The sequence below is a fragment of the Phyllostomus discolor genome, chromosome 4 (assembly GCF_004126475.2).
Source record: "Phyllostomus discolor isolate MPI-MPIP mPhyDis1 chromosome 4, mPhyDis1.pri.v3, whole genome shotgun sequence".
Classification (NCBI taxonomy): Eukaryota; Metazoa; Chordata; class Mammalia; order Chiroptera; family Phyllostomidae; genus Phyllostomus; species Phyllostomus discolor.
Window position 1 is genome coordinate 198,784,129 of NC_040906.2, and position 12,510 is coordinate 198,796,638.

Consider the following 12,510-nt stretch of genomic DNA (forward strand, 5'->3'; position numbering starts at 1 on the left):
GATATTTATCTGCCGTCTAAAGCCAATATTCCAATTATTTGTGAAAACTAAGGCATGTAATTTGCCAGCTAAAACTGGGGTGACTTTTCTTGCAGCCCCACCACCTTCATGCTTATGTGTCAAATAGTCCAGCTAAAAACTTAATGTATTTCAAATATTTGACTGCTTGTTATATTAACAAACACTATATTCAAGAACATGAAGGGAGAGAAAGGAAGCCACTTAAGCTGATCCTATTTAGAGCCCTTATCTGTGGAGAAACACTGATGCAAAGGAACAGATCTATCCCATCGCGGCCCAGCATGGCGCAGGCAGAAGCGGCCTGGACCTCCAGCACCAGGCCCTCATTTCCAGTAGCCCGTCGCGTTCCCCAAATTCCCCAGGGCAGGAGGGCGGCCAGTGTTCTGATGACATCGCCTGACATCACTGTTCCGGATGATAGGAGAGCGTGGGGCCGCCTGGTCCACCTCATCCGTGGCCTGACTGTATTAACCCCCTCGGTTCCCTGCTGCTGGCCACGTGAGGTGGTCTACTATGGTCCGACTACGGAGGAGCCAAGGAGCGCTTGCTTTTCTCCAGCTAATGGGGAGGAGGCAGGAACCAACGTTTCGAGTCACGCAATTTGAAGCAAAGCAAATGGGGCTTTGGGGTCGCTTCTGGGCGAGTTGAAAGTCAGTCGCAGCAGAAGCTTCTGCCTCGGGGTATCTATCATTTAATAAACCCCGGCTAATCCAGTCTCCCCAGAGGCTTTCTGCCTCCCGTCCCCTCACCATCGACCATCCTGGGTCGTCCCCCAGCTCTGGTCCCCATTTCTGAACCGGAGGCGCCCTGGGGCTTGCTCGCCTGGACCTCTGCGCGCGGCTCTTGCAGCGCCTTGGGTCTTAGCAGCCTGGGGGGAGATGCTGCTGAAAGGCGTGTCCGGGCTGTGCTCATGTGATGAAGCGAGGGAAAAACAAGGGGGAGGAGGAGGAGGCAAAGAGGTGGCTTTTTTTTTTTTTTTTTCTTTTAAGGAGTTTGCCGCGAGCGCGTCTCCTGCATTCGCAGTCTGGGCGCGTTCGGAGGAGGAGCGAGAGAGGAAGGCGCTCTTGGGACCTCGCGGGCGCACGGCTTCTGGCTCTGCCCGGCGTCCCTGCGATTTGGAGAAGGCGTAACCCGGTGGCTGGGCGCGGGAGAACTGCAGAGAAGCCATGGGTGCTGGGAGCTCGACCGAGCAGCGGAGCCCGGAGCAGCCGGAGGCGGGGAGCCGGACGCCGGCCGAGCCGGAGCCCAGCGGCGGGAGCCCCGCAGCAGAGGCGGCGCCTGGAGCTCTGGAGGACCCGGCCATCGGGGCCGCGGACCCCGCCACCAAGGTACGGGAGCGCGGGGCCACCTGCCGCGAGGAGGCGGGGGTGGGGGAATTCCTCTGATTTCTGTCTGCCAGAACTTCCCGGCCCGTCCAGCCCATCTGTAAACTCGTGCGCACGAACCCCTCTTTTCGGGGTTTCTTCTTTCTCTCTCTCTCTGTTTTTTTGCGCCGGGGCAAGACCTAAGCAGCGGCGAGCGTGGCGGGGTCTCACATCTTTGTCGCGGGTCTCCAGGGGAGGCGACTGCGCCATCCGCAGTCATAAAATCCTGGCCCTGCGCGCCGCTAACCGAGCCTTTCTCCACACTCTTCCGGTGGTAGCGACCCCACCCGAGACGCCTGGGCTAGGGAATCTGTGGAGAACTGATCCTGGGCTGAGTCTTGAGCCCCCGGCCCCGCTTTCTCCCAGATGCGGAAAGTCATCTGCTTGGCCAGGGCCAGCGTAGTAGCCTGGCGGTCGGGTGACTCGTGGGATCCCCACCCCGTGCAGCCCTTGCTACTTAGCTGTGCCTGGAGCGACCTGGGTTTGGTACCCAGTCCTCCTGCGGCAGGGCTGGAGCAGACACCGCTTCCTGATGCAGAGAAAGCCTAGGGTGTAGCTCGCTCGCAGCCAAAGAAAACCTGGGCAGACGCTGCATTCCGAAAGGAATGACAGGTTTCACAAACAGGGCAGCGTCTTCCTTTTCGCTCAGTGCATTGCCTGTGGACTCGTTTGGATAAACAGATACTGGAGGAGTAGTTGGAAGTTCTCAAAGGATGCGGTCCGGCGTAGACGAGCATTCCCTGTATTCTTGCCTCTGGAGGTAGGGCTGAACCTGCTAGGAAATTTGCATTTTATAGTCTCAAGTCTTCGAGGCTGAAATATATCTCCTTGGACACTACAGCAGCCAAGTTTGTACTTGTTCAAGTCTGAATTTTAGATCCATTTTCCAGCGTGTGCGTTCATTAGCAAAGCCTCGCCCTATATGTTTTATGATATCCTTATAGAAAGATGTGAACAATCTTAGTTAATGTTTTTTAATCCATGTGTTGAATTTGAGTATGCAGATTATATGAGGATCTTTAAGAGTTATCTCAGGAGGTATAGGTGTGTAATGTATATTAATGCATAGGTAAGAATATAGGGGAAAAAATAAGCTGAAATCTAGGTAAATTTCACAGAACCATGACCTCATTGTCTTGACCTCTTTAGCTGCCCCAGTCTAGTCTGGGTTGCCACTGCCCTTAAAAACTAGATTACCTTTAGTCTTCAATTTACAAGTACTTGTAAAACCCGTGGCCCCGCCCTGGCCCGTGTGGCTCAGTGGATTGAGCCTGGGCCTGTGAACCACAAGGTTGCCAGTTTGGTTCCTGGTCAGGGCACATGCCTGGGCTGCAGGCCAGGTCCCTGGTTGTTCAAGAGGCAGCCAATCGCTGTTTCTCTCCCTCTGTCTCTCCCTCCCCTCCCCTCTCTCTAAAAATAAATAAATAAAATCTTTAAAAAACAAACAAACAAAACCCACGCCCCCCACAGCTGTAGATACTAACCAGTACTAACTGCCTGGTGTATTTAGATTTTCTAAGAGGTACCCAAGGTGCTCCTTGGGCCTAAGGAATGTACGGTTCTTTGGAGGTCCGAATCACACTTTAATACTTACCGTACATCATTTTTTCATGCCAACGACTGTCCAGTGGTTGTATAACCAGTATTTAGAGTCCAGTAATGAAAGCAGCTTTAATTTATAATTGCTAAAAGCTTAGAGTCAGGTTCATTTTTTTCGTTGGCTGGTACTACGCCTTGGTTTTCTCATTAACAGTTCACAGGGAAATACGGTACTCTCATCCCAACACACTCAGATTTGTTCATTTAAAGATATTCCTTCCATTTTCTTTTTTAAAATTTATTATTTTTTTTGAGAGAGAGAGGAAGGGGGAAAGAGAAACATCAATTTGTTCCACTTATTTATGCACTGATTGGTGGATTCTTGTGTGTGCCCCGACCAGTGAACAAACCCACAACTGTGGCCTCTCAGGATGACATTTGGTTCTGAACAACTGCATTACCCCACCAGGGCTCCATCTTCTGATTCTCTTCTCTTTATGTCCTTCTTCCATTGTCTTCTCCCTCTGTCCTGGCCACCACCGTCTTGAAACAGCCACACGATGCCCTTTTAAAAAAAATGACTTAAGCGACATCCAGAATATCACTGAACTTTTTGGCATTCTGCCCAGTTATCAATTTGGAAGCAATCAATACACTTACATGTATCCTTGGATGATGTATAGTTTCTCGTTTCAATTAGCCAGATTCATTTCTCAGGTTCTGAGGACCTACGTGTTTTTGAAAAGAATGCTCCCATTGAGGATGACTCAGCACACGGGTCATGCCTCCCCTCCTCAGCCTGTTCAGCTAAGGTTCCTGACCTCTGAGGAATCCCACCTGCCATTCTAGGCTCGCACCACACCGTGGGCTCCTCTTCCCGGCAGTTTCCCCATTGGTGGGTTTGCTGACTTGACTAGAAGGTGTTTTTCCAGCTAGTCTTAATGTTTCACGAGGGCAGGAGCCATGTCTGTTTTCTTTATAACAGGTGTTTCCCCAGGTGTGTCCCTCTGCCTGGCACATAGCAGCCTCCTAGGAAGGGTTGGTACTGGCTCCCTGGTTCTGACTGAAGACTATCACGGTGGGGAATGCCCTGGCCCATCTCATTTGTTTACAGTTTAACCTTTGACCTTATCATCATCATCCATCTTACGTATCAGACAGTGATTACATCAAGTCAGTCCGTTCGGTTATTAATAGATCTAGTGAATATTTTGGCAAAAATTCAGATTTGGGGACTTTGTTTTCTATTTCACTAGAAAGTGTGGCATGCTAGGCAATTTCGAATTGCCTTTAATCTCAAGTAGACAAATATATTGGCCACAAATATGCAAGTGGCTCAAATGAGACCACTTCAGTGCATTGAATTGGTCATGAATTGCATCTTGAGCATCTTGTTTCGGTCTATGGACATTTGAGGAGGTTTAGACTCATACATCATTCCCTTCCCACTAGTAGAATGCTGATCATTGGTGAAAGACTGTTAGCAGATTTTCCCCCCATCTAAATGGTACTTGTATCATATGCATCGTGCCTATTTAGCAGTCCAGCTTACTTTGACTTTTCTCTGCTAATTTCAGTTACCAGTTACTGAGGCGGTGCTCACACATCAAAAGATGTTACACTGAGTTATTACTCCTATCAGATCAAACTCGATTACTCAAGCCTAACATTTAGATGAAGAAGTCTTGTTTTTGAGCTGTGGTATTTTTCAGTAAATAGGGAGGTACCTTATCTTCCAGTCAATCTTTTACAGCTTTAATATGTGAATTCTGGGAGAAAATGGCTTGATCAGTTATTTTCCAGGTTTAATGTTGAGTCTTGGCTATTTTGGCCACTGCAGGGAGAGGAGTATTAGGTGGCCAAACACACGTGGTAAATAAAACCTCAGTAACCCTTAGTCATCTGCTTTAAAATTTGCCTTCCAAAGAGTGTTTTAAATCAGCTGGCAATATAGGGTGGCGTATATTGGGTAGAACTGACAAATTTACTTCCATGACTCTGGCAAATCTTGGTTCCGGAGTCAAGTTCCAGGCTTAGTCCAGACAGTCATAATCCTCTAAATTAGTCTTTCTGTGTTTTCTGCTCAATCAGCGACTTTGGAGCTAGAAATGGAACAGCGGTCAGTTGCAACAGTGCGAGGCCAGTGTCCCTGGCAGGTGGGATGCTGGGGCCTCTTGTTGATCCTTCAAGCTGTGGTTCCATTTGATTATCCAAGAGCTGAGTCACCAAAACATAAACATGCACTCAAGTAGAAGAATCCATCATCTGATGAGTAGACTGAAGGGCGTCTTTGCCGTTCGTGCATTAAAGCGGATGATTGAGTTGACCAAGTGCATTTGGTAATTCCTCTTCCAGCCTAAGGGGTGGGTGCTTCCTTCTCTCACTTGCCCTCTGTTTACAGGACGGGAATGGAGACTGAAGGTGGCTGTAATGTGATGATGTCACTAGTTCTCCACTAAAAGGGCCAGAATTTAAGATGATGAGATGAGAATTGCATGTTTGTTAAGACAGTAGGACATTTATGTGTGTGGCTACCTATATTCTTAGGGATTTCCTTTAGATTATAAGCGGTGCCGCTATCTGATTGGAACACAGCCCCAGAATTGGAGATACAGGTGTGAGGATGGTCATTTAGGGCAGCCACAGCCTGTGGGGGCCGTAGGGCTTTCTTTTGAATCTGTTACACCCTTTTACGCTGGTAGCTGTATGAAATCAGTAGGGATTTCTCCTTGAAGGAAGGACACCCCTCTACGAGCCACAGACCTCGGCTGTGTATCCTTTTGAGTTAAGTTTGTCGACTGAGCTCCGTGCCTGGGCAGCTTTAAACTGATGCAAGAAGGCTCATTCTAGTTCGATATCTTACGGGATAATTAATAAAATGGAAATAAAATGTCTTATTTTAAAGGGTGCGATGGAATTGTTTTTTCTTTTTTGCCATCAGCTTTCACACGTATGCAGTGCCGTATAACACCAAAGAGAGGAGAATCAAACCTTGGGGCTTACCCTTGGCCTGTCTGTGGTATTGTCGTCCATGAAGCAAGGGATTAGAATTTATAGCACTCCGCATTCTGAGAAAAAGACAGTCAGTGCTTTTAGCTCATGAAAACCCCCTGAGTCTCCTTGAACCTAATTCCTAGTTCTCTTGTAACTCCCCAAAAGTTTACAATTTAGAATAAGTTTAATTTAAAAATAGTATGGTGAGAAAATATGGGGAAAAGAGCTGGGTTTGGAAGGGAGAAGCACTGTGTGTATTTTTAATAAATAAAAATGTATTTTTAATAAATTCTTGAAAAATTTATAAATCGGTTGATGTATCTACTTAGTTTTGGGGCCATTTTCCTGCAAATTAGCACCGAGTTGGGGAATGTAAGTAAGGGTAGGAGTTGGTACCTATGATCATCCCTTTGTGTCCTGCCCATAAGCACATCTAGGGAAAGGACTGGGGTGACGATGTCGGTAACTACTAGTTCCAGCCACATGTGCCTTCGTGTTTGTTACCACGTCTAATGAAGTTTACTTACAGATGACTGTGGCTCTGACATCATTTTTGAATCGTAAAGATTTTACAAGATGATCAGAAGCATTTGTTTACTCTTATTGAAGTGATTTTTTATTTACAGGTATTGCATAACAGGATTCATTTAACGCTTATTTTTTTTAAATGTTAATGGTCGAGGAGCTCGGTTTGTAGAGCGCAGTGAAAACGCAGGTCCCCTGTTCTTTCGGACCCCTCAAGTCGTTGCCGGTGACAATAGCTTGAACTCAGTGTTGGTGGTTTTTGCTCGTTCTTTCAAAAACTTTATGCATGGGCAAGGCTATAAATAAAAATAGTTCCGTCTTTAACAAATAAGATCATGTTACATATATTCGGTTACTTTAGGTTTTGGATATCTTTTCATAACAGAATGTAAAGATCTACTCCTGTTCTTCTTTAGAATAGCTACATCCATAAATTTTTCCTTTATGGGTTGAAGTACCATAATGATTTAACCAACCGTAATGACGTATAAGTGAATATAAATCTATTTACATTTCCCTAGCCTTTTGCTGTATGAATTGACCCAGGGAATAATATCCTAGTTCAGATAGCTACGTGTGTGTGCACATGTACCTTTAGGGTAGATTTCTGAAGCAGAATTGCTGGATCAAAGGATTTCTGTTTATTTACAGTTTTGAGAGCCCTTGCTAAATCTCCCTTTCCGAAGAGATCCCACCACTTTGCGTCCCTCCTCTGTGTGGGGCAGCACCTGCTTCCCAGCGCCTTTGCCTTGGGGGACGGCGGATTGTCTCGCATCGGCCCGTCTGCACCTCTGCTGGCACCTGAATGTCCTTGGTGCATGTTTGGTTACGAGGTTGAGTGCCTTGTCATGTATGTGTCGGCCACCCAGTCATGAACCAGACTGGCTTTCAGAGTATTAAAGATGATGGTTTATTTTACAGTTGATTAATTTTTAAAGACTTTTTCTCCCCCAGAAATTACTCCAAATCGGGGGAAAAGCAAGTTTAAGAACACAAAGGCAGCTGAGGAACTAACTGCTCTTCTTTATTTCTTTTTTTCCCCCAAATTAGTAAACTGTCTTCAAATTTATGTGCTTAGACAATGACCTACTTCTTCGGCTATCAATTTAAAAATTTCCCCTCTGGGAACAATCTAAAATCTCGTTGCCAGGAATTTCTTCATCCTTAGGATCCATGAAATGTTGGAAACGGGGGCTGGAGGCCGTAGAAATCCTTCTCCCCTGGGCTTTGTCCGCTCTGATTCTCTTAACAAATGCTATCCTGGCTCGGTTAACTGGAATAAATCTGTTTTCCCAGAAAAACGGAGGTGTTCAATGCTCTGGAAACTTCAGGATCTTTCCCAGACTCTCAGGCTTCTCTTAATACAAGTATTCATTCAAGGTCAAATGTTTTTGTCTCCATGATGTTTAAAAAAAAATGAGGAGAAACCCTGTAATTTCATTCTGTCTAACCTTAACCAGTTATAATAAAATGGTAGTGTTATGTTTGGGTAGTAAACGAGAGAAGCCACAATTTAAGAAGGGGAGGCTGCTGCAACCCATGGGCCGCTCTGCTGTTTCTGATGTGCAGATACTGCAAGTCATGGGAATATGGAGAGATTCGATTTTCCCTGGTTCCCGAACCTGGTTGTGCAATTCCATCATCTGGGGGCTTTCGAAAGACACCCTGGGCCCCACCCTAGGAGCACTGAATCAGAAAGCCCGGCAGGCGGAGGTCCGAGCGTCTGTAGCCTCAGTGCTCTCTGGTATTCTGGTTGGCCTGGTGTGGCCACCGTTGCCTTAAGAAGGGACATGGGGTGTAGGGGCTGATGGAGGGCAGGGGCCGGGCGGTCCAGGCCTCGGTGACAGTAGCACAGACTGACGGAGGTCGGAGCTAGTGTGGGTGGGAGAGAGGGTTTCAGAGGATGTTGGACGAGCTGTTAGGCATTTCCCTTCTCACATCTTCAGGAGAAAATAAAAATATTTCTCCTACATAGTTCCAGCCCTGTATCCTCCTGTGTTGCCAATGTGTGCTGCGGGGAGAGCCTTCCCTGGAAAGAACGTGCTGTTCTGGGTGAGTAGGTGTTGAACCCAGTGCTATTGCACTTCCTGAGCGCGAAGCAGCTCCGTGTCCTTGTTCGCCGTTTTCGCTTCCACCTGATTGGCTCTCGAACCTTTTCCCTCTCTGATCAGTTTGCAACTCCTTTTGTGCTAGGGAAGCAGATGGCAGCTGAGGGTACTATATGGCATTGGGCTGCCCCCCAAATCTGTGGTGAGATCGTAAAACCTCACCTTTCCCCACACTTGTCACTGTTCAGTTGCAATTCTGTAAACATTTATTTACTGGTTTCTAGGGTGTGGGAACCGTGCTAGGAACTGTGGAGACGAAGAGAGGATTCCAGAGTTCAGCCCTAAAAAAAATGAATGTTTTCCCTTTCATATGTTTAGCTCTTTAATCCACTAGAAAGTTGATGATTTTATGTTTAGAGGGAGAAATCTAAATTCATTTTCCATACAGTTACCTATTCCACTGATTAAATAGTCTCTCCTGTTAAAACTCCATCTATGCATTAATCTGTTTATTGATTTTGTTTTACTTTAAAAAATTTGTGCTATGTTTTTGTGCAGTAAGTTAAAAGCCCTAAAGGAGTGTGGTTCAGTGGATTGAGCACTGGCCTGCGAATCAAAGGGTTGCTGGTTCGATTCCCAGCCAGGGCACATGCCTGGGTTGTGGGCCAGGTCCCCAGTAGGGGTGTGCTAGAGGCAACCACACATTGATGTTTCTCTCTGTCTGTCTATCTGTCTGTCTCCCTCCTTTCCCTCTCTCTAAAAGTAAATAAATAAACAAATAAGTCTTCAAAAAAAGCATTAAGGGAATGGCTAAAAATCTAGTCAATTATAATAGCAAATATGCGGTTTGAAATACTTTTATATTCTACATATGAGGTGTTACCCTGGTCCCTCGTGGTAAATATACATATATACAAACTGTAAAATAAGTGGGAAGCAGGTGTCACCTTAGAAACTTGTTCTCTTGATATGTAATAACATTATGCAGTAAAAATAGTTGATTAAATTCAGCATCTCCCAACCACTTACCATATGAAAGGCACTGGTCTAGATGCTTTGGGAGATAAAGAAATAAGACCGCACAGCATTGCCCTTTCAAACCTCATCATCCGGGTGAGTTGATAAGAGTCCCACTAGAGGAAATAGTCAATAATAACAAAGACTGAAGTGAGTTGGAGGAACAACAGAACAATTGCCATTAGTTGGTACTCCTCTGTCTGCTCAGTGAATTGTCCGGCCAACTGCTGTAGAAAGAAGAGCATTTCAGAAAGTGTTGCAGACAGATAAAAGGCCATTAGTTGGGAGGCCAGAAAGTACATGACATATTAAGGGCTGAGTGATTGTTAGGGAATCGCAGAAAGAGCATGATGAATAGAGTTACAGCCCGTCCATCGTCCTAAGAGCTGCCGGGGCAACCCAGAGCCAGTGAAGGTTTGTGGTAGAAAACCATGCAGAGATGCAGAAATGCGGCCTGAGGGGCTGGTACCCTGCTGGGAGACCACCTCCCACGTGACCGTGACCAGAGGGCATCTGCAGGAGAGTGGGGGGTGTGAGACTGGAAGGTCGCGTCGGCAGACATTCCCGCAGTGTGGTAGGTGTGTGTGTGTCAGATATTGATTAGCAGGGGGCAGGGAATATACACGGGACTTCGGGGCAGTCAGAAATAACCGAGATTGCCGAAGTCGGAAAGCGGAGTACCTCCGGTTCTCCACTAGTCAGACAAGAGCGTCCCCCTCTTGGGGTCGGCTTTAATGATCTACTGATGATCTACTGCTGTGTATCCAACTTGTGCCAGCAATGCTTTCTCTTTAGAAAGGAGGGCATCACTTGACAGTGATGCATTTCAAAAGGAAGAGGTTTGCAGCAGACCCTGCAGGTAAGGACAGAGGGCATCCATGAGCTCAGTACCATTTCTCTAACGGTGGCGTGCGTCGGAGCAGAGACCACGGGCATCGGGGACAATCCAGGCTGGTGGGGTGCTGGGCGCTGGATCACGGCGGAGGGCCAAGTGTCACAGAATGAGAGATGACGCACTGAAGGAGCCATTGGTGGTGTCTGTGGAGAAGGTGGAACCCAAAGTGAATATTAAGATGATAAAACAGATGGCTCGAACAGCTATTAGATCGCTGCGTCATCGGGCCGCAGTGACCGTTGACCCCGGCGCGTCTGCGTTCCCGTAAAAATGAAAGAGCCTGATGGTTGTTGACTCACGTCCGTTCCATTTGTCGGCGAAGGAACTAGGCAGCTTGGGAAATGTCTGTCTTTATTTATCATCTTTCTTCCGTGCAATTCTTTCCATGGCCAGCGTCTGCCCTTTGGTCTCTCGTTCAGAGGACGAATTACGGTTTGTTGTTTCTCATTCTGTCAGAGCACATGATTTCTTGTTGAATGGAGCCGTTGCTGGCGCTGGGTTTCGTCTGTTGCACGGCCTCGCTTCTGCCCTCACTCCCGGACCCCGGCCATCCTGGCGGGAGACTCGCGCCATGTCATCCCTGGTGATTTTCCTTTCTCTCTCGCATACGTGTTGTTGTTGTGATGCATTAAATAAGATTTGGACGGATTTGATGGTTTATTAGTCTTTTTGATCCTGGATGATAATTTTTCACTAAATTAGCCCACTCTTATAGAATGCCTCTTAAGAAACTTTTGTTTGAAAGTGCCCTTTACTTGGGTATGTGTGTAAAAGTCTTATCCACACCAGGGGTGTATTGAATGCTATGCAAAGCTCAGTCCTAGGTGCGGTCTGTCTATGTTAAATTTATAATTGGTGTACAGTGCTGTATACATGGGGGCAGGGGATAGGATTATAATCTACAGGGAATTTCTAAGAATTAGCCAGTCTGTCTGTGATGAATTTTTCTGAATTATTCCAGAAATGACACATTTAATCAATATTTAGACATCAGTTCCTGACTCCTATAGTGCTAACGTAAATATTTAAATGGAAAATTTTGTCCTTGTGCTGCTCTGTTTTATATGAATTGGGTTACTGAAAAGCAGTGAAAAGTGTCCCATCTAAGGTTTGCTAAAACCAGTCCCGATTATTAAGACCTTTTCTCCAGTCCTGATGAAACCTAGTGTGTAAAATTTAAGCAAAAAAACAAAACAAAACACAAAAAACAAAAAACAGTTGGCAGTTAGTAATGGGGACCAAAACCTGGCTCATTGGTTTTAATATCTATTTATTTTCCATGTAAAGCCTTCGAGAGTTTAAATTCAATTTGATGGCAGTTTTAGATCTGTTTGTTTTATTTACGATGTAGAAAATTTGTTTTATTTGGATGAAAATGGAGATTGCTTATTCTTTTGATACTTATTCAAGACACATTGGTTTTTTGTTTTTTGTGGGTTTTTTTTTTTCCTCCTATAACGGGAGATTCTGTAGTGACCAAAGAGGACCTGCAATGTTATCTAGCACTGAAGCAGTGACAAGAGGTTTCGAGTCACTTTGGAGCTGTGCCTGTGAAAGAGTCCTCTGTGACAGGGAGGAATGCAGAGAATGCTCAAGTATTCGGGGAAGTAGGTCATGGTTGAAAGTACTACGTTTGTCAGAGCAAGTTTCCCAAGCCGTGGCTGTGGCCCTGCTCCCTGCTCCCTGCTCGTTACCCAGGGTGCTTTAGTCTTAGGCAAATGAGGCGACTAGAGGATCTTGCAAAGGAACGGATTCCCCGTCCCCCACCTGTGCCTGCACTCCCCACAGCAGAAATAGAACATGAGGGCAGTGGATTGGGGACTAGACAATCACAGATGTGACCGCTAGGGTTTTTCTTAATTGCATGATCTTGGAATAAAAATTATTTAAAGAGGAAATAGGCAGAGTGTATTTAGGAGGAAAAAGGAAAATTAAGAGAGTTCATTTGGAGTGCACGGAGGATCTTCTTTTGTTCCAACAGGTGTTAGGCGCCAAATTACCTCTAACTACCTTTGACCGTAGTGCTCACAGTCTATTGTGGGTTTAACAAACTTGTGGAAACCACATTTTGGTGCGAGTTTCAGCCAAGAGCTGAACACGAGGCACG

The 12,510-nt window shown here is 46.1% G+C and overlaps 1 protein-coding gene across 1 annotated transcript in view; it reads left to right on the forward strand.

Annotated features, from left to right (window-relative positions):
• Positions 1-1,003: 1,003 nt before the first annotated feature.
• AKAP12 (A-kinase anchoring protein 12) overlaps positions 1,004-12,510 on the forward strand; it is a 79,068-nt gene continuing 67,561 nt past the window's right edge. Inside the window, exon 1 of the mRNA XM_028510892.2 lies at positions 1,004-1,349. Within this exon, the coding sequence (XP_028366693.1) occupies positions 1,188-1,349 (162 nt within the window). The 5' untranslated portion in view covers positions 1,004-1,187. The remainder of the gene's footprint in view (positions 1,350-12,510) is intronic.